Source organism: Malaya genurostris, chromosome 3 (assembly GCF_030247185.1).
Source record: "Malaya genurostris strain Urasoe2022 chromosome 3, Malgen_1.1, whole genome shotgun sequence".
NCBI classification, from domain to species: Eukaryota; Metazoa; Arthropoda; class Insecta; order Diptera; family Culicidae; genus Malaya; species Malaya genurostris.
In genome coordinates this window covers 301,235,087-301,254,556 of record NC_080572.1, presented here as the reverse complement: position 1 = coordinate 301,254,556, position 19,470 = coordinate 301,235,087, and the positions used below count along the sequence as shown (strand labels likewise).

Here is a 19,470-nt window from a genome sequence, read left to right as displayed (position 1 = left end):
ATGCGATGGTTGATCTTGTCGAAAGCAGTAGAAAAATCAGTTTATATTACTAGTTACTTGCAGTCATGCTTGAAGAGATTTAATGATAAATGAAGTGTAATGATATATAGTTTGAGCAATTACGTGTGATTTCGCGCGGTAACCCTATTCGTCGGAATATTTTTTTCAAGGTTGGTCAGTGATATCTGTGCCAAATGTCACGTCAAAATATTCATGATGAAAGAAGTATATCTGATTTTGACACCCACTTTGTAAATACAATGTAACCAGGATACAGAATTTCAATCTCGTTGAGTTTCTACCGTTTGTCTTCAAGCGTTTCTTTTAGCAGAAGGATCACACTAAAAGTGGAACCTTTGGTCAGTGAACGTGTTGAAATGTCTTGAACACAAATAGTATAAACTCTGGATTCGGGTGTAGCGACATTATTGTAAAATACAATTCCGACAAAAATAACCGTCCAGTGGATCCGTCTAAGCGAAAGCAGCCAATCCGAAAATTGAGATTTCATGGAAAGTTTGGACGATTTTTGGCAACTTGTTGAGCAAAAGTTGAATGACATAAAGAAATTTCCCGAGTCTACACAAATCCGTTTTTTCTGATAAGATCGTTAAGAAAATGTTTATTTGGCAAGCGATTTGTAACACCTTACTTCGATACAAATGCATTGAAGAACTCGAAACTCAACGAGAAAAGTTCCTGAAAATACGCATTCTGTCATTCATCGAAGCACACAAAAAACTTGCATAATATTTGTCAGATTTTTCTTGAAGGTGTGACTTCAGATTGAATTTAATTTGGAACGTTTACAACCCAGAAACGTCGCTATATCGAACTAGAAAAGTATGGAAATATGACCTCATCAAAAACCGATGATTGATGTTACGAAATAAGATGGTCAATATTCATCTTTTTTTTGTACAGAATATATGAATTTTTAAAAGTATGTACAGTTCGAGCAAGAAAAAAAATTACAAATCTTTCAGGAACTCGAATTCCTCGAAATCATCCGGGGAAGAACAAACAGAAACTGTCAGTTAGATCTAAACTGACCAAGGAAGGCTAACAAAGGCAGAAAACCTCAAAATTTCAATTTCTATTTTATTGGAAGGTTTTTTTTTTTATTTGCTTTTTGCATTCTACATGAGACCCCACTGAAATGAATGGTGACAAATTTATGTGAGAGAAAGAGAGGAAAATCGATACAAAGTAGAAAGAATTCACCACCATTGTACCGATTTTCCGCTCCATTTCACTTGATCAACAGCTCCGGGATTTGTGGAAGCAACAACATATAGAATTGGAACCTACTTTATATGCGATAAATAGGGTAACTGGAAGTAAAACTGATTCTACCGACTTTAGGGAATGTGATAAGTACCAGTTTTGTATAATAAAAAAATTACGAAGTTACTCGTTTGTCACAAGCGACGGCTGTAGCAAAGTCAAATATTTCGAATCGGGATTTGTTTTAAAAAAAATCAGACTAGGATGACACTTTCGCTGCCGTTACCCTAGAATTCCTTCTTCTACAGTTTAGCAATGCTTTACGCCTGATGCTGGTGCCAGTCGCTTCATTCACATTCGGTGATAATTTAATCAATAAATCAACACGGATACGGATGCCATTTTCTTCCTAGGTTTGGGAATCTCTCCGCAAAGTTTGATGGTTTCTCGTGCAGCAAGATTTCATTCTGTATGTGGCACATATCGATGTACAGTACGAATCCGACAGCGGAATGCGAATTAGCAAAAACCACTTCACTCGAAGGGTGATAGTTCAAAGATCAATAGAGCAGGCAGTAGTAGATATGCTAATTAGCCAATCCTGAGATGAAACCAGAAAGTCAGCCCATTAGCTGAGTGGCTTGTGAAGTGATGAATGGGTAAAGCCTAAAATGCCTCCAGTATTTTCTAACTTCGGAAACGTTGACTTTGAGTACGTGAATCTCATTATACAATGTTGATCCACATCGTTTCTTCGTTTGATGGCGGAACTAATTGTGGATTGCTTGGTAATAAGAATTACGATACTTGTGAAACAGTAACAAACAGTATGGTAGCCACTATTGCCGTCAGCCCCCGTAGTTCACAGAGAAGGGTAAAAGATAAGGAAGAGAGGAAATATTGATACTTCACCTACTTTCCGGAAGGACGACGACTCATCATTCTCTTCCTTAGGTGTCAGGGGGTTCAAGATTTTGGGTAGGTATGGAGTCTAGGATTAACTTTAGGCTATCGATTCAACTATGGGGTATGATGGAACCACGAATGAAATGTTGGAATTAACTATAAAATAAAAAAAACGAATAATCTTCCCGACTACACTACATTTATGTCAAATTGGGAATCCAATCTCCATCTCTCTGTAATTACCAACTTTACGCACAGAAGATTGATAATCATAGAGCGACTTCATAAGTCACACTCTTAGATAAAGTTGTATAGTTTTACATCATCCGATACCGACACATGGCAGCATCAAAAGTTACCCATTTTGACAGCTGGTTTAAGGCATGTTTCGTGCATTGTGATGTATTTTAAAGTATTGAAACATGGGATGGGATTGACGTCAGAAAGAACTTGTAAAATCCAAGCAATCAACGAATTAGTTTGTTTTAGATTTTTTCATATGTAAGATCTATGTCACCTGTGAATTTAATAATTTTTTTTTCTGCACAGTGTAATTGAATACCACATAGATCATGTAATTTTTCTTTCGAATCACACATTACAACACGAAAATAAATCAAAAGCACATCTACTGATCACATAATCACAACTTTGTTGCAATCATAAAGACGTTCATTTGTATTCTTTTTTTATAAATACCAGTAAAAGTTAATTTTTGAAAGGTTTTGACTGGAATTAAATTGGGTTTTACACGAGCCTCATTTGACAGCTGACGGCGGTTTTTATTACATGTTCATTCTAATTTGAATACGTGTTAAAGACGATATAAACAAACCATCGTCAGCTGACCAACATTAACTTTATTCATCACAAGTTCATTTGTGATGTCATCTTGCAAAACCTAACGCGCGCCTACTGTGATCGTATTCTTCTTAGCGTACACTGAGGAAAAAGAAACTAATACCAAAGATAAATAATAAAGACATGTATGTGCTTACAGATATTTAAAAAAAAATCTGATTCGTTCCCGGTACATTCTAAAATGACCCCACTCACCGCTTGGTGGAGGGCGATATTAATTGCATTGTTATCATTTCGATCAAAGTGTGCCATAAAATCTCAATATTTACAAATGAGCTAACGAACACGCTTAAAAATAGATACTCAAAAATGAGTAAGATCTCACTCATCTACAGAAAAAGTGGAACAACTCTAATTTAGAGTAGCTCCGAAGTTACTCAAATTTGAGTTCTTCCACTGGAAACGATGTTTGGGTAAAATCTACTCATTTACTTAGTAATACTTTATTTTTACATGTGCCAAAAAATAGAGTAACTATCACTCAAATTTTGATTGTATTGTATTAAAATATTAAGTAATTGAACTCAATACTATATCAAGTGGTGGTCGCTAGGAGTAGTGTTTCAATCGCAAATTAACATACATGTTAGTTATGCTCAGGCACCAATCAGACACTTATTCCTCATAAATGACATTTGAGCATATTCGTTTCCAGTCTAAAGCACAGCACGGAGTTTATCATTCCGGTTTTTGCAGACACAACACCGTTTGTGTTGAGCGACTCACCCTCGAAAAACGCGATCTCACTAACAAAAAATACAACCTGTTGCTACAAATGGTTAATACAACTTTTAGACTGATCTTGCGAATAGTAACAAAAAAACGAGTTCTTGCGTTAAACTCAAATTTAGAGTAGGAGTTACTCAATATCATTGATGATAACTACTCAATTTTTGACGTTTCCATGTATCATTTGAAAATGAGTAACTAGTACTCAAACTTTGAGTAACTTTTTCTAAGCGTGAATTCGGCCCCATGTCACGACGCCATCTTGATGAGATCGAAATCGGAACTTCAAAATCAGCTGATTGAAACGTAAACAAACAATCCGTAATGCAATTGCTTCACGGTTTACCTCGTTTAGTGTACGAAAATTAGTGAATTTTCGGTCGACTCTCTCACAATAACTTGTCGGTTTAGTTAAAATACAGCAGACAGTATTTTGGGACATCAAGTGCAGGTAATTTTCACAATTTGAGAATCGCGATGATTATCAAAGCATCGCAGTGTTTGGGGCTCAAAACGCGAGGGGCTCAACGTAAATGTAAAAATGTTTATGTCGCAAACATTAAGAAGATAAATTACTGTGAAACTTTACTGGGTTCCGGAATACTCATAGAATAGTTTGTAGTACTTCGGAGTAGGAAAATTTACAGAGAACAAATTGAAGATTGCATTCCCGGTTTCAAGAAGCATAGTTTTTCACAATGCCTCGAAAAAGTTGGTAAACATATTATGCCAATCGCTTAAATTTTTCCACTTCTTCACTCAGAAAGTTTTCTTTTACGTATTAAAACGTCGTTTTTGGTCATTTGTTGGTTTTAAATGTTTTTATTACCTTAGTTGTCAACGTTTCGAAGGGTATTTGCTTCGAAACTTTGGCCATTTACGTGAAATAAATATTTTTAGCAATAAATGAATAAAAAAAAGTCATGTCTTTAAGCGAAAAAAACAAGCATGGTTGTACCAGTTTCCTGTTCTGTTTTGTCATGATTACATGGCTACTCTGATGGAAAACTGTTTCGATAAAAGCTTGTCAATTGACATAGTCGAAAAATGACGGAAAATGTTAGCAGGGTTGTGCTTGACTGATCATTATATCATGTTATTTTGGGAAAATATGTTTTAATGTGACGTTTCTGAATATGGAATAACACGGAAGAAAAACATGTTATTTCGCTTAAAACATGAAATCAGAGTTAAAACTCGTTTTAACTCGTAGTGTGAACGTAGTATAAGAGTATCATAGAATTTATGAACCAAGCAGATATCAATTCCATTCAGAAGTAGAGATTTTCATAAACAGTTTTATTATTTTTTTAATATTTATCTATGCGTGTTATAGCTATTCCCTTTATGTATTTTATAAATAGCCCGTAATGTGATTTCGTCAAGAAAAAATGCTAACGAGAAAGTAATAATTTAGGATCCAAAACGTGCTTAATCCACCTATCAGTGAGATGATACCTTTTTTTATCAATCCGCATGTGTTTTTTTCATGAATATTCTTCGGTTTTCATGACATTATTTAAATGACCGTCGTTTTAAGCTGCAATTTGACATTTTAATCACTCATTACTCTATCTAAAAAAAGGGTACAATCGATTAAACTTTTCATGATATGTCGAAGTGAGTTCCACTTTAGAATTTACGGTCATTTAAGGTACTTCCAGAGCCGGTATTCAGGAACCAGCATAAACCAAACCGATTCGTATGGCCATATAACGAATAAATTGCAATAGTTTTGAGTCCAACTTTCAAGCTTTTCGGGATTATCATCTTCTATATCGGTTTGAATTTTAAAAATTCATCCTCCTGTAATTCAAGAATCGGAAGTCAGCATTGAATAAAATTAATTAATTTCGTGTGGGACTATAAGTTTATTTTAATTTGAATTTTTTTCTGAAATTCGATTTGGCTTTATTTGAGAAAACGATTGAGCTTTGAGAAACGATTCGATACTGGAGCCGGAATTCGAATATCGGTGTAGCCGAAGTCAGACAAATTCACCTGATTAGTTTACATTTGTTTCAATATGTTTAAAAATCAGTATAGACATCTTTGAGAAATCGTAGTACGAGTTAAATTGTTGGGTGCCTTCCGAATCGAAAACTAAATACCACTAAAACTGAAATAAGTTTATTTGGTTGTCGACTATTCAAATCAGCAAATCTTAGATGATTCTTAGATATCATTTGAATCTTAGATCGGTTCAGCCATCTACGAGGAAAATAAGTTACACAATTTTAATTTCGTTTCACATATCATCCTGTAGTTCCGGAACCAGAAGTCGGATCCAAACATAATTCAGGAACCTTGTTTAGGAGCATACGAATTTTCATATGAATCTGAGTTTGTAGAAAACGGTTGAGTCATCTTCGAAAATAAGGTAAAAAATTGAGTGAAATTATTTGTCACATACGCATTTGCTGATCTCGACGAACTGATTCAAATGGTATATGGGTGTTTTGTTCTTCCAGCATTTATTGCTGTAAGCAGTTTAAATCAATATAATTATGAAATTGTTCAGAATTCGGAAGTACTGCCATCTTTCCAATATGTCATATTCGAACGATTATGTTGCCAAAAACGAACCGTGCTTAAATCGGTCCGAGACAAAATATCATGAAAAATAATGCTGTTCACAGTCTTTTTGGTACTTAGAAACTATTGTATGTAACAGTATAAAAAATCGTGTTTTACGTTGCTCCCAAGCCTTTCTTTGCCATACAGCGCCCAGAACTTCTACTGCTGGAATATGGGGGAAAAGTCGCTTACACAAAAATTTCGATATATCCGTTAAAAATGGACGGATTTTAACAATCTATGGATTGTTGGATAGCTATTACCGTGCGGAATCTAAGTCTGAAAACATATTCTGTTTTCAAGGTCAATTGTGACAGATACTGTCAAAAAACTGAAAATTTTGACATAAAACTTCGTATAACTCAAAAAGTAAACATCCTATCTCAAAACCATTCAATAGCGTTCTGGGTGACGGGGAGACCTTTCATTTGCGACTAGTTTGATCAAAATCTTAGTTGACAACACACATACGGACACACACACATACACACACACCCACACACAGACATTTGCTCAGTTCGTCGAGCTGAATCGATTGGTATATGACATTCGGCCCTCCGGGCCTCGGAAAAATTTTCTAAAGTTTGAGCGAATTCTATACCTATTTTTTATATATATAAAAAAAGGTAAAACCATCACAAATTTTATTATTCCAGCCTTGAAACCAGCTGCTAAAATTTATCTTTGTAGAGGATTTTTCGGAGAACCGTTATGCGTCAAGAAAGTATTATAACGAAGAGGGAAATAAACTTTATTTTTATTGATGGCAAATTTGAACTTGGATTCCTTGTTCATAAGAATTACGCGTCGGTAAAATCACAAATACTACAAAATAATCAAAACTTAGATTCAAATGAAAGGTCTTGTGGTCCCATACAAAATTCCTGAATATTATTTGGATCCGACTTCCGGTTCCGGAGTTATGGGGTAAAATGTGCAAAAAAATGAAAATATGTGTTCTAACTTTTCTCATAGATGGCGCGACCGGTTTTCACAAACTTAGGTTCAAATGAAAGGTCCTGGGATTCTATACATAATTCCTGAATTTCATCCGGATCTGACTTCCGTTACCGGAAATATAGGGTAAAGTTTGTTAAACATTTTATACCATCACTGAAAAGGGCGAAAAACCGTAAAAAGTTTTCTAAATCGATCTCAAATATTCTCCAATTGATAATTTTTATCAATAGACGGTCAAACAAACCGATTTCGGTTATTCTTTCGAAGAAAATTATTGTGAAAAACACCACAGTATACTATATGATAGTTTGATTGATATGAGAAAGGCATCATTACACAAGGTGAATTAAAATAGGTTTTTCTTCTGTGTTATTCCATATTCAGAAACGTCACAGTAAAACATGTTTTCCCAAAATAACATGATATAATGATCAGTCAAGCACAACCCTGCTATCATTTTCCGTCATTTTTCGACTATGTCAATTGACAAGCTTTAATCGAAACAATTTTCCATCAGAGTAGCCATGTAATCATGACAAAACAAAACAAGATACTGGTACAACCATGCTTGAGTTTTTGTTTAAAGACATGACTTTTTTGGTCATTTATTGCTAGAAATATTTATTTCACGTAAATGGCCAAAGTTTCGAAGCAAATACCCTTCGATACGTTGACAACTAACGTGATGTAAACATTTAAAACCAACAAATGACCAAAAACCGACTTTTTAATACCTAGAAGAAAACTTTCTTAGTGAAGAAGTGGAAAAACTTTCTGAGTGAAGAAGTGGAAAAATTGAAGCGATTGACATAATATTTTTACCAATTTTTCCGAGTCATTGTGAAAAACCAAGTTTCTTGAAACCAGGAATGCAATCTTCAATTTTTTCTCTGTAGATTCTTCTATTCCGAAGTACCACAAACTATTATACGAGAATTCCGGAACCCAGTTCCTCAGTAAAGAGCAACCCCAACTCTTTTTTGAAGAGGGATACTTCGTGCAGCATATTGCAAAGTTGATCAGTTTGTTTTACTATGCGTTTTGTTTGAAGTTGGCAGCTTGGCTGTTTTTCCCCAAAAATGTTGGATTAGGTTTTGTAAAAAAAAATCAATGCTCAGTAGAATTGTAGGCTCATGTTACTTATTATAGTGGCTGAATCGTTGTTTCGATTATTAAGCTTCCAGCATTGACGTGAATAAATTTTTAGTGACAGTACAGTTGTTCCGAACACTAACAATTAGATTTTTTATCGTGACGTCACAAATGAACAAGCATTCATCCTTGACAGTTCAGCGGTACTGTTTATAAACAAGCCTAAACAAAAATGTAAGAGCACATCTTAAACAATCATCTTTACACTTTGCAACTAGTCACTTTCCTTTAATAAATCTCAAAAATACAATCGTGAACAAATGTTTTAATACTCTATTTAGGCGATATGGACCGTAAATGGTTTCATCCAATTTGTCACAAGACAAACAAAAAAAAGTCTGTTTACAAACAGTACCGCTGAACTGTCAAAAAAAGTTCATCCGATTGAGGTTAGCAGTGACGGTAAAAAACCTAATAAGCTGCAGAACCGATCATAGTATTTTTTCCATCAAACCCCAGTACTAGGGCTAATAAGAATGAACAGGTTTCCCTTACTAATGTCCATAGTCTCTCAACGCTAATAACATCCATAGCTAGAAAGATAACCTGGCTTTTCTAATTTTCTGGATGTTATCCACGTACATTTATCTTCTTAATAAGTGCTTAATGTTTGCGACGTACACATTTTTGCAGTTTATTTCGAAACAAACTCAATAACAAACAATGTGTCATGCGTATAACACAATACAAGTGTGAACAGTTTGGTTTTAACTTTATATTACTATCGTTAAAATGTGTTATTATTAACTTTATATTACTATCGTTAAAATGTGGAATTATTAGTGGCCCGAGAAGACTTCCATGTGGAATTTTTGATGATGCGAGGATGTAATGTTCGAACCGAATCCAAGTCTGTCCAATTTAGCAACCACAGTATGATGAAACATTCGTTTGAAACCCGTTTGACATCAGTCGCATAGAACAAAACAACAGTAGGTTTGTAGTTGTAGAGAGTTTAAGTATGAGTGTTTTCAACGAAAGAATACAATGCAACAGCCTAACCTTCATTATTCCGATCTCATGCGTAAATCGCATTTAAAACAAACGAACAAAGACGAAGCATTTTCGTTTTTCACTTCAGCAAAAGAGAGTATCAATAGTAACGACACTCGTTTCAGATGAATTCAGTCGATTTTCGATTCTATAATGAAAATCTGTCAAATTTGACTATAAAAAGATCTAAAAAATGATAAATTTTAGTTACTAGACTCCATCACCTCTTTGGAATTAAAACAAATTTTAAATACTAGCCACCAACAAGGAAAAAATCGTATTGAATCATTTTCTGTCATTTTCGAATCTTTGAAACTTCGGCTGTCAGTGTTGCATAGAATATACTGCATATTGTCGATGATTCATAATACCAAATCTCGACGTTTCACTATCTCTAATTTCTAGAGAGTCGTTTTAATCTCAAAAATTCTCGACGTTTCATGAAATTCTAAAACATTTGGAATCAAAAAAAAATTTTAGATTTCAGAAATTTTATGTAAGGCTGATTTTTCCAGATCGACAATTTACAAACTGTAACAGACGGGCGGCACAACCTATCCATATCCGATTTAGCTCAAGTTTTGCACAGGGACTTTTTTTTCAGGTGTTTAAGCTTTCGATCAATATCGCTCTATGCAGGCCCGTACTCAGGATTTTGTTTCGGGAGGGACCCAGAACAAATTTATTCTCAGTACGCTTTCAATAATTTTGTAGATTCTAAAGCAAGGGTCCCCAAACTATTTTGGGTCGTGGACCCATTTACTAAAATTAACTTAGGCCTCAGACCCCTATCAACAAATTCCTTTAAAAATTCAAGTTCTAAGTTGTTATTATTCTTTATTCGAAATTGATACAGTGTAAATTTTATGTAAAACTATCAAGTACTGTGGTACTGTGAGCGATTGAAGCAAAAATCTCTTAGTGTTAAAGTGTAAGAGAATATATTAAATTTTGTTCAGATTCGACTTCTCGTTTTGGAATACCATAGTGATGAGTGTTATTAAAACCATCAATTTGAAGAGAAAAAAATACCTTAAAACTATTCACTAAACCCTTACTTATACCTTTCTAGGTTAGTCTACAATGGCAGAAAACAGTCGCCATGACGTTTTCCGACCCATGGAGTCATCCTAGGCCGCTTCTATTATGCTCAGTACATAAATCTGCAGCGACTGATATTCGAAATAAGTTACAAATGAGAGCGATTCTACATTCCAAGAGATATATTCCAGATTCATAAAGAGACTATGAACCCATCATATGTACATACAAATATGCTTCGAATTACCTTACTAAAAATGTAAAATCTTCTCTCGGCTACAGTATCGTGCCCTCTGAGCCCCAATTTGTTTTGACAATAGTGTGGTACTAGCTGATACTAGCATTTACTCGGTCACGGCTACCGCAGCACGATTTCAGACAGTCATTTACAAACTAACATTTTATGGCATTATCCCTTATCGCACTTCGTGAATGACGATTTTGCAACAATTCGCACTATTTAAAGATTGTTCCGGCAACCAAAGCATGTCACTGTTCAGTTTGACAACCGACACGATGGGAGCAAAAACTATTCTAGTCCTAGCGATGATGGCCATCCTAATTTCCGTATCAGCAGCCGGTCTTCTGGATGGTGGTGGCGGAAAGTCAACCATAAAACTTAAGTACGTATCGCTAAAACCTTTGGTTGATTGGTTGATTTCGAATTGATGAACTGTTTGTTTCTTTCTTTCAGTGGTGAACATGTCATCTAGACCTCAGGCAACGGTCGATTATCTGGCGTAGCGAAAGAAGTAGCGAATTTCGATTCAAAACTGAATTTTGTGTCAAAGCAAGACGACCGTTTGGACGAAATTCAACTATTTTGCTCAGTAAAATTAACAAATATGATGAATCTTAATAAATAGCACTATTTGCACTTCAAGGAAACTGTTGTCATTGATTTCTAGAATTTCCCGAAAGGGTTGGTTATATCCATAATTTGTTCTAGCATAGAGAATCCGAAGAAAAAAAAATTGGTTTGAAGAATACGGCACCGAATGCCCAATTGTAACAATTATAAAGGCTCGCAGCTATCGATTAGCGACTGAAGTCGATCTGAAACAAAAGTAGCCCTACAAACATCGCGACGGTTTACTGTTGTCATGGTAACTCGGTAAGTTTGAAGAATATCTCCATGGAAGACGACGAAGAGTGAATCGGACTATTTACAGGACAAACCCTCTACAATTGATCTGGTTCTAAAAGATCAAAGTCACATTTGAAGTAAATCGATTACACATGCTAACTTTGACTCAGATGTAACATTCAGACTTTCCAACGAAGCTATAATTAATCCAATTAGTTCTATATTCAACTATCTTAGAGCTAATTGGTTGGATTACAGATCTCACATTGAAAATCATGTGGATCATGAAACTATTTTAGAAAATTCTGCGGACATCGACACAGCAATTGATAATTTGAATCATTACATTATCGAAGCTAGAAATCTTTCAGTTCCCAAAGCTCAAACTAAATTAAATTCTCCTATCATCGATGACAATCTTCAACTGCTCATTCGGTTGAAGAATGTTCGTCGACGACAATATCAACGTTCTCGTGATCCAGCTATGAAAATCATAGTTAAGGATTTACAAAAAGAAATTAAACATAGATTTACTCTTTTGCGAAATGAAAATTTCGCTAAAGAAGTTGAACAAATTAAACCATATTCTAAACCTTTCTGGAAACTTTCTAATTTCTTACAAATGGCGAAAAAGCTCAAAAACTTGCTCAGCAGTTCGAGAGTGTACACAATTTTAATTTGAACGTTGTGAGTCCTATTGAAAATGAAGTCTCACTGAAATATGAGCATATTTCAATCCAAGTGTTATCACAAGATGACATTATTGAGACGAATTTTGATGAAATTGAATCAATTATTAGGAAACTCAAAAACATGAAGGCTCCTGGTAATGATGGAATTTTTAATATTCTTATCAAAAATCTTCCCGATGTTGCCTTGAGACTCCTGGTTAAAATTTTCAACAAGTGTAGTAATTCCTATCCTCAAACCTGATAAAAACCCAGCAGAAACATCAAGTTATCGACCAATTAGCTTACTTTCTTCTATCAGTAAACTTTTTGAAAAAAATATCTTGTTGAGAATGATGTCTCTTATAAATGAGAATTCAATTCTTTTACCAGAGCCGTTTGGATTTCGTCATGAACATTCAACTACTCATCAACTTGTCAGAGTAACGAACATGATAAAATCAAATAAATCTTCTGGGTTATCCACTGGAGTTGCTCTTCTAGACATAGAAAAAGCATTCGACAGTGTTTGGCACAAAGGTTTAATAGCAAAAATGTCTGATTTCCAGTTTCCTATTTATTTGATCAAAATGATTCAAAATTATTTAACTGATCGTACTCTTCAGGTTAGCTATCAGAATTGTAAATCTGAATTGTATGAGCCGGTGTTCCGCAGAGTTCGAGCGTAGCTCCAATCTTGTATAATATTTTCACTTCTGATCTTCCAAATCTACCCGTTGGTTGTCAGAAATCGCTATTCTGTGATGACACAAGTCTGTTAGCCACGGGTAGAAATCTAAGAGTGATCTGCAGTCGCCTACAAAGAAGTTTAAATATTTTCAGTGATTATCTGTCAAAATGGAAAATTAAACCAAATGCAGCAAAAACGCAATTAATTATTTTTCCTCATAAGCCAAGAGCTTCTTTTCTTAAACCAAACAATAATCACATTCTCAAATTGAATGGCTTGGAATTGACATGGTCTGATCAAGCTAAATACTTAGGTTTAACGTATGACAAAAAACTCACTTTCAAGGATCACATTGAAGGAATCCAAGCAAAGTGTAATAAATATATTAAATGTTTATATCCTCTTATAAACAGAAATTCTAAGCTCTGTCTAAAAAACAAATTGTTAATTTATAAACAAATTTTCAGACCAGCCATGCTTTATGCAGTACCAATTTGGTCAAGTTGTTTTTTTTATTCAATAATGTATTATAATTTAAGGCACACTGCTTAAGCTCTAAGATGCCAAGGGTGTTTTCTAATCTTAATTGACGACTAACTTAAAACTATAATAGTATCATTAGACTATGTCATCTCGGGTTCTCGTAAATCGTAATGGCGATCGGCAGTGGTCGATGAATTGAGTGTTGCATGAGTCTTCCAGATGGCGTTGGTCCGTGTGGATCCGCGGGAAACACCCCCAGGCTACGAGGGCCCGGCGGGTGGCCCGCATGCTGGTTTTCGACTGAAGCGGTCTTCCGTGGGTGGTGATAATGATATTGCCGAAGAAAATAAAAGAGAAGTAAATATTGTGGAAAACGTGGTTAAAAAGGGGATGTGGAAACAAAATGTCTGAAAACGACAGAGATCTAATTAGTTGCCATCGAGATGGTGAAGAGACAGGGAAGGGGGAACGAAAAAGTTAGTGACAAAAAAGATCTTGTTAGTTCCAATGAAGATGGTGGTGGTCAAGTTGTTGTTCCACCAGGAAGAAAACGCTTCAAAGGATTCAGAATAAAATTCTGAAAATGATTTTAAAGCGTCCTCCCTGGTTTAGTACAAATGAGTTACACAGACTCACAAATATAGAACCATTAAATGTAATGTCACATAATATTATAAGCAAATTCCGACAAAAATCGATGCAATCTTCAATTGAATCGATTCTCTCTCTGTATTAGTTAGTAAGTTAATAAGTTAGTAAGTTCCTTTTCCCCATTACACAACACAAGTAGGTTTAGAATTTTCCCTACACAAAAATCTCAGAATTGCGGAAGCAAATGATGTCTTCATGGTAATAACCAAATCATATATATAATAGGACTGAAAAGTCACTACTTGTGGATGAACACCCAATTTAAATCTTAATAATTTAATTTTAACTCATATTCCAATAAATAGTTATTAAAAAAATTATTCTTATGAATTCGTGATGATTCGAATTGCTCTTTCCATCAGCAATTCGAATTATCATATGAGAATGAGAATTTCCCATATTGTTTGGAAAAACCTACAAGAACTTAATCACCTGACACGAGAAATAATAGTAGCAAACACAATCTTCGATCTTAGCGATCAAATCTCATCTACCACTGGAACACCCTGAGAGCGGCCACCTACCACAAACATTTCAGCGGTATCAGCTCGTTAGTGACGGGATCTGCAGTTGAATCTTAACTAATCGTAATGTTACATCTCATCGTGCCATTCATTTTTTGACCTCAACCTCGCCTAGTCGGGCCAGGTTGGGGATCAATTTCCCACCCACCACCGCGTGGTGGCGGTCATGAGCACTCACCTTTCGAAAAACTGCATCAACTGCCATGCTGTGTTTGGGTTGATGATTCGGTAAGGGTCGCGGCGTCGAGATTCGAACCTTCCCGCGAAGAGACCGATCCGATGGGAATGAGATCACTAAAATATGTGCAACACTTTGAATGGTAAAAAATCACTTCCACCGCCGCGAAAAAATTCTTCTCTTCTCTTCTATTCTACTGCTTTGGGGTCGGTGCTGGGTATTTGATGCTAAACACGCGAACCCCGAAAATGATTTCCATAAACTGCCAATTAACTGAGCTCTGAAAGAAAAAAAACGAAACAAGGGAAACTGAATTTGTACACTAAAACAGTCTCACTAACTTCAACCGCCGGGCGTTCTGTTTTTTTTTCAATCGTACATAAGTGATTCGATTACATAAATGACCTCACAACTCTTTTTTTTCGTGTGGATTGTCCATGCTTTTCGGTGAACACCAAAAAAAAAACATCCGATGGCGATTGTTTGTTTCTATTTTGGATGTCCAAGGTTAATTCTGTTTTGTTCGAATCTCACAGGTCAAATTGTAGTTCTTTTTTTATCAACCATTTCCAAAGGCCATCGAAAAAAACAAAACACACACGCACAGCTTTGCGAAAATTTGAATTTCAATTAACTAGCCGCACTCTGTAACGATAATCCACGGACCCCACGGACTGTACCTGGGTTAATTACTTTTGTAACTATTTTTCACCGGTTTTCAGTTCCTATCCTAACACGCCTAAAATTCGACCAACGACTACCCAATCTGACGACCGGAGTACGAGTGAAACCAAAGCTTTTCCACCGACTCTATTTTATATAATAGAAGCGTTTTTGTGTGGATCCGCTTTTCCTAGCACCCGATCAGCTCCGGTCCATAACGCGAGGTAAAGCCGCGGTGTCAGAATGTTTAGCCCACGGTTTAGTGACCGCGCATGTTCATCATCATCATCATGACAATCACCGTCGCTATCATCAACGTATCATCAACCATAAGCCATTGGACTAGCTTTTTACTATTATCATTGGGTTCTGGCAAAAGTCAACGGTGGCATCCGCGTAATGACAGTCGGTGAATTTGCAATTTTCATTCAGTGTTTTCACCACCACGCACATGGGTCACTTGTCAGAAACAAAGTTGGCTGTGATCTGCGCGAGAAACACGCAGCCCGCAGTGACTGGCAGTTCAATATTGGCGAATTGGACAGTCGGAAGCGAAAAGTGGAACGGCCCCTTCGGTTGGATCGGTGATTGATTGATCTAATTTTCATGATATAAGGAAAAGAGTTTAAGTGGATTTTAGAAACGGAGCAAACAGAAAAATTTAAAAAATAATGATTTTTGGAAACAATTTACCGTATTGAACAATTGTCATTCATGAGCAAATTCTACCACGTATGGAACGTAGAACTCTGTCAGATTCGAGTGTTCCGATCAATCCATTTGTTCAAATCTTCCTTCATTTTCTATTGATAGAATATTCTATTCTTGATGATATCGGCAGTCGGAAGTTCTCTAGTGAAATCGCACTGTGCTTTTCGGCCAAGGACTGCTGACCAAACGTCCTCCTCATTGTCTAGAATTCCAACGTAGTCCGGCTTCCTAGCCTACGTCTTTCGGTCTTCGGGGCAGAGCAAACCACTTGATGGTGGATTCGGCCACCTAGATGGAGGGCACAAGGGGCCTCGACCTTTTCCGAAGTCGGACACTTTCATTGGTTGGTTTGAAACATACTATTTATACATAATTTTTTTTATACATTTCAAAAAATTCTATTAAAATCTATTTAGATCCACCTAGTGGTGTAACGAAGCCTAAATTGAGCAATTAATGCAAGCTTCATTTCAGAATTTTGACTACTATTTATAGGGCCTTCAATTAACAAGACCTATATTTTGGAATAGTCTTCAGCACAATTTCACAGAGTTTCTACGATCTTTGTATTGTCGTCACCTCCAATGGTAGCTTGAAGTTTTCCACAGTTATCACCAGTGATGTCAACCCTACGGATTTTTTCGAAGATCTACGGATTTCTGTCTTTTCTACAGATCTACGGATGAATCTTATGAAATCTCCTGATCTAGCATTACATCTCTTGATATCAAAAGAAAATAATTAGATATTGTTACATCGTCTGCATTTTTTTTTTGGTTGTCCAATTAAAATTGTAATCATGCATCTATTAGCCATCGATCTGTCATTATTGAAAGCCTGCCTTTGTGGATTAGATCTTAAAGCTGTTAAGTTTAAGTGAATGTACTAGTATAAGTACACTTGAAACCAAATCTACGGATTTGACTTCAACGAAAGGTGGCATCACTGGTCATCACTCTATAATTCTGGATCCGAACGATGAATTGGGATAAAATTTCATAGAAACTGTTGAGATGAATTGAAATCCGTTTTTTTTTTTCGGAGTTTCTGACCACTGTTTTCGGTACTTTAGGAATCAGAAAGCGAGAACCGGTACAGCCAAAGCCAGTTAATTTTACCATCAACTAACAAGACGTTAAATGACAATTGAAGCTTTTCAACACTCTTCGCCTCACAATTCCGGAAGTCGAGTGCGAATAAAATTTCGTATCATCTTAATAGACTTTAAGGCCTTTTATTTGAACCTAAGTGTGAGAATTCGAGGAACCATTCTCCGTTCTGAAACCGAAATCCGAAAAGCCACTATAGCCAAAACCAATTAGTTTGGCCATTAACTAATAACACCTACAAATTGGAAATTTGTAATAATTTTCACAATATAATTACAAAACCAGAATTCGCATCCAACACGTTGTCGTGGTAATCTATGGAATGATACAATCTTTAATTCGAATAAGTGTTTGGAAAAATCGGTCGAACTGTCTTCGAAAAGGGCGGGAGGGTCATGTCAGAGACATAACTGGATGACGTGAATACGGATAAAACTGACATGCATGTTCCACACAACCGAATACCGATAATCGCGTGTACTAGCTGTTTGGTTGTGCGAATTTGGCAAACTTTCAATGCGTCACTAGCATAATTGTAACGGTACAATTAAAAGGCGGAACACACAAGAGCAAAACAATACAGGGTTGTGTAAGGGACAAGACCAAAAATTCAATGTTCTAATTGAAAAATCCACAAAAAATCGTTTTTACCCATCTAGGATTTCTAAATCTAAATTGGGAATCAAAATTACATTATTCTAAAAAAACTTATTTATTAAGCTCGTCACGGAGAAACTATTTGTATAGCGATTTGGAATAATATGCACAAACCGAATCAAAGAATTCTAGAATATAAATTATTGATATCCATCCATTCACCAAGCGTAGTCAAACAGTACTTATAATTCCTACAAAAATTCATGAGAAATAGTAAATTATTATTCCTTTATATACTGATATGATATGCACTTCACAAACTCGATATTTTTAGTGAATATCTGACAAGTCAACAGTTTTAATATTGTTCAGTTTTTCTATAAATTGATACATAATTGGAGTCATCATGCCAAAGGTTTTAATCAATTCCAAAGAATGAATAATTCAGTAATAGGCGAGAAAATCAATTATAAGAAAATTTTGATTATAAATTGAATGACTAAGTTGACCGTAACATGCACATATGTATTAGTCAAATGAAAATACTCATGGTTTTTAAGCATAAATTGTTAGTGTCTGTTTTACTAGCGACCAAACCATGTCGTAATCCCACTACACTCTCCCACTAGAAATATTCAGTATTTTTGTGTCCGTTTTGCGCGATATGCTTTGTGCGATGGTTCGTTCGATTCATGCGGTTGGAGCTTTACGCGTCTTATTTTGGCACTGAAATTCACCTTAATGGTCGTTCATACCAAACATTTTTGGAAACTTCAATTTTGAGTTAGTTGTGGTTATCTCATACTACTGAAAATTTCATCATAAATTGCTGATTCTGTTTTCGATGATATGGTGAAAAAATTATGTTGCTGTGTTAAATACAACAAGAGATATTCGCAATCAAGTTCTACCCATTCTTGTACAGGATGAATTTTGAAAAGGCGCCCCATAGTAAAGTAAGTCGTATTCACGACAAAACCGAAATAAGTTCCATTTTTGATGTTTTGCCTTTCTCTGTAGAAAGGTATTAGAATTAATTTCGTAAAGCGGTAGTGCTCAAAAGTTTGAGCACTTCGAATATAGTCCCCACGCAAAATTTGAGCTAAATCGATATGGGTAAGTAGTGCTACCCGGTGATTAAGGTTTTGGTTAAGGTTAAGAACTTTGAGATTTTTTCTAAGTCTCCGAAAATCGATTTTTCCAAAAAAAAATTTTCGAGACACACTAAATCTCGACGTTTCATGATATTCTACGACTTTCGACTCAAAAAAAATCATCAAGGCGTAACAAGTTTATAACAAAAAGCCGTTTTCCTGGCAAGTGCTGATATAAGTCTGGTCTCGTTAGTAGTTAAAATATCAAAATTCTCTAACAAGTATCAAAAAGAGAAATAGTCTAGACACGATATGTTGACCGGGATAACACACTCAGTCCTTCGAGCCTTGGTTCAAAGGTCGGGTTTCACTGTAATTGCATACCCTTTTTACATATGGAAGACAAAAAAAATTTCGGGAGGTAAAAGTAGAATAAATATTTACTAGAATCCTTTTTGCATTTGTGCAAATCGTTCTAGTCATCATCTAAAAATGTGGTGTGAGTTCCATTTCGAGAATTTTGACCGCTCTTCTCGGTGGTTCTGGAACAGCTATATTTTAATTATTT

The 19,470-nt window shown here is 35.6% G+C and overlaps 1 protein-coding gene and 1 long non-coding RNA gene across 3 annotated transcripts in view; one reads left to right on the top strand and one right to left on the bottom strand.

The window, feature by feature from the left end:
- The window catches only part of LOC131436359 (spidroin-2), a 106,526-nt gene extending 90,988 nt beyond the window's left edge, over positions 1-15,538 (bottom strand). For both annotated transcript variants that reach the window (XM_058605038.1, XM_058605040.1), the window contains exons 1-2: positions 15,409-15,538; positions 14,729-15,008 (exon numbers count right to left, since the gene is read on the bottom strand). In XM_058605038.1, coding sequence (XP_058461021.1) covers positions 14,729-14,755 — 27 coding nt within the window. In that variant the 5' untranslated portion in view covers positions 14,756-15,008; positions 15,409-15,538. The remainder of the gene's footprint in view (positions 1-14,728; positions 15,009-15,408) is intronic.
- Positions 4,160-11,334, top strand: LOC131436361 (uncharacterized). The gene is made up of 3 exons (XR_009230613.1): positions 4,160-4,174; positions 10,913-11,069; positions 11,141-11,334. It is a non-coding gene; the product is annotated as an uncharacterized LOC131436361 (long non-coding RNA).
- Positions 15,539-19,470: the final 3,932 nt, after the last annotated feature.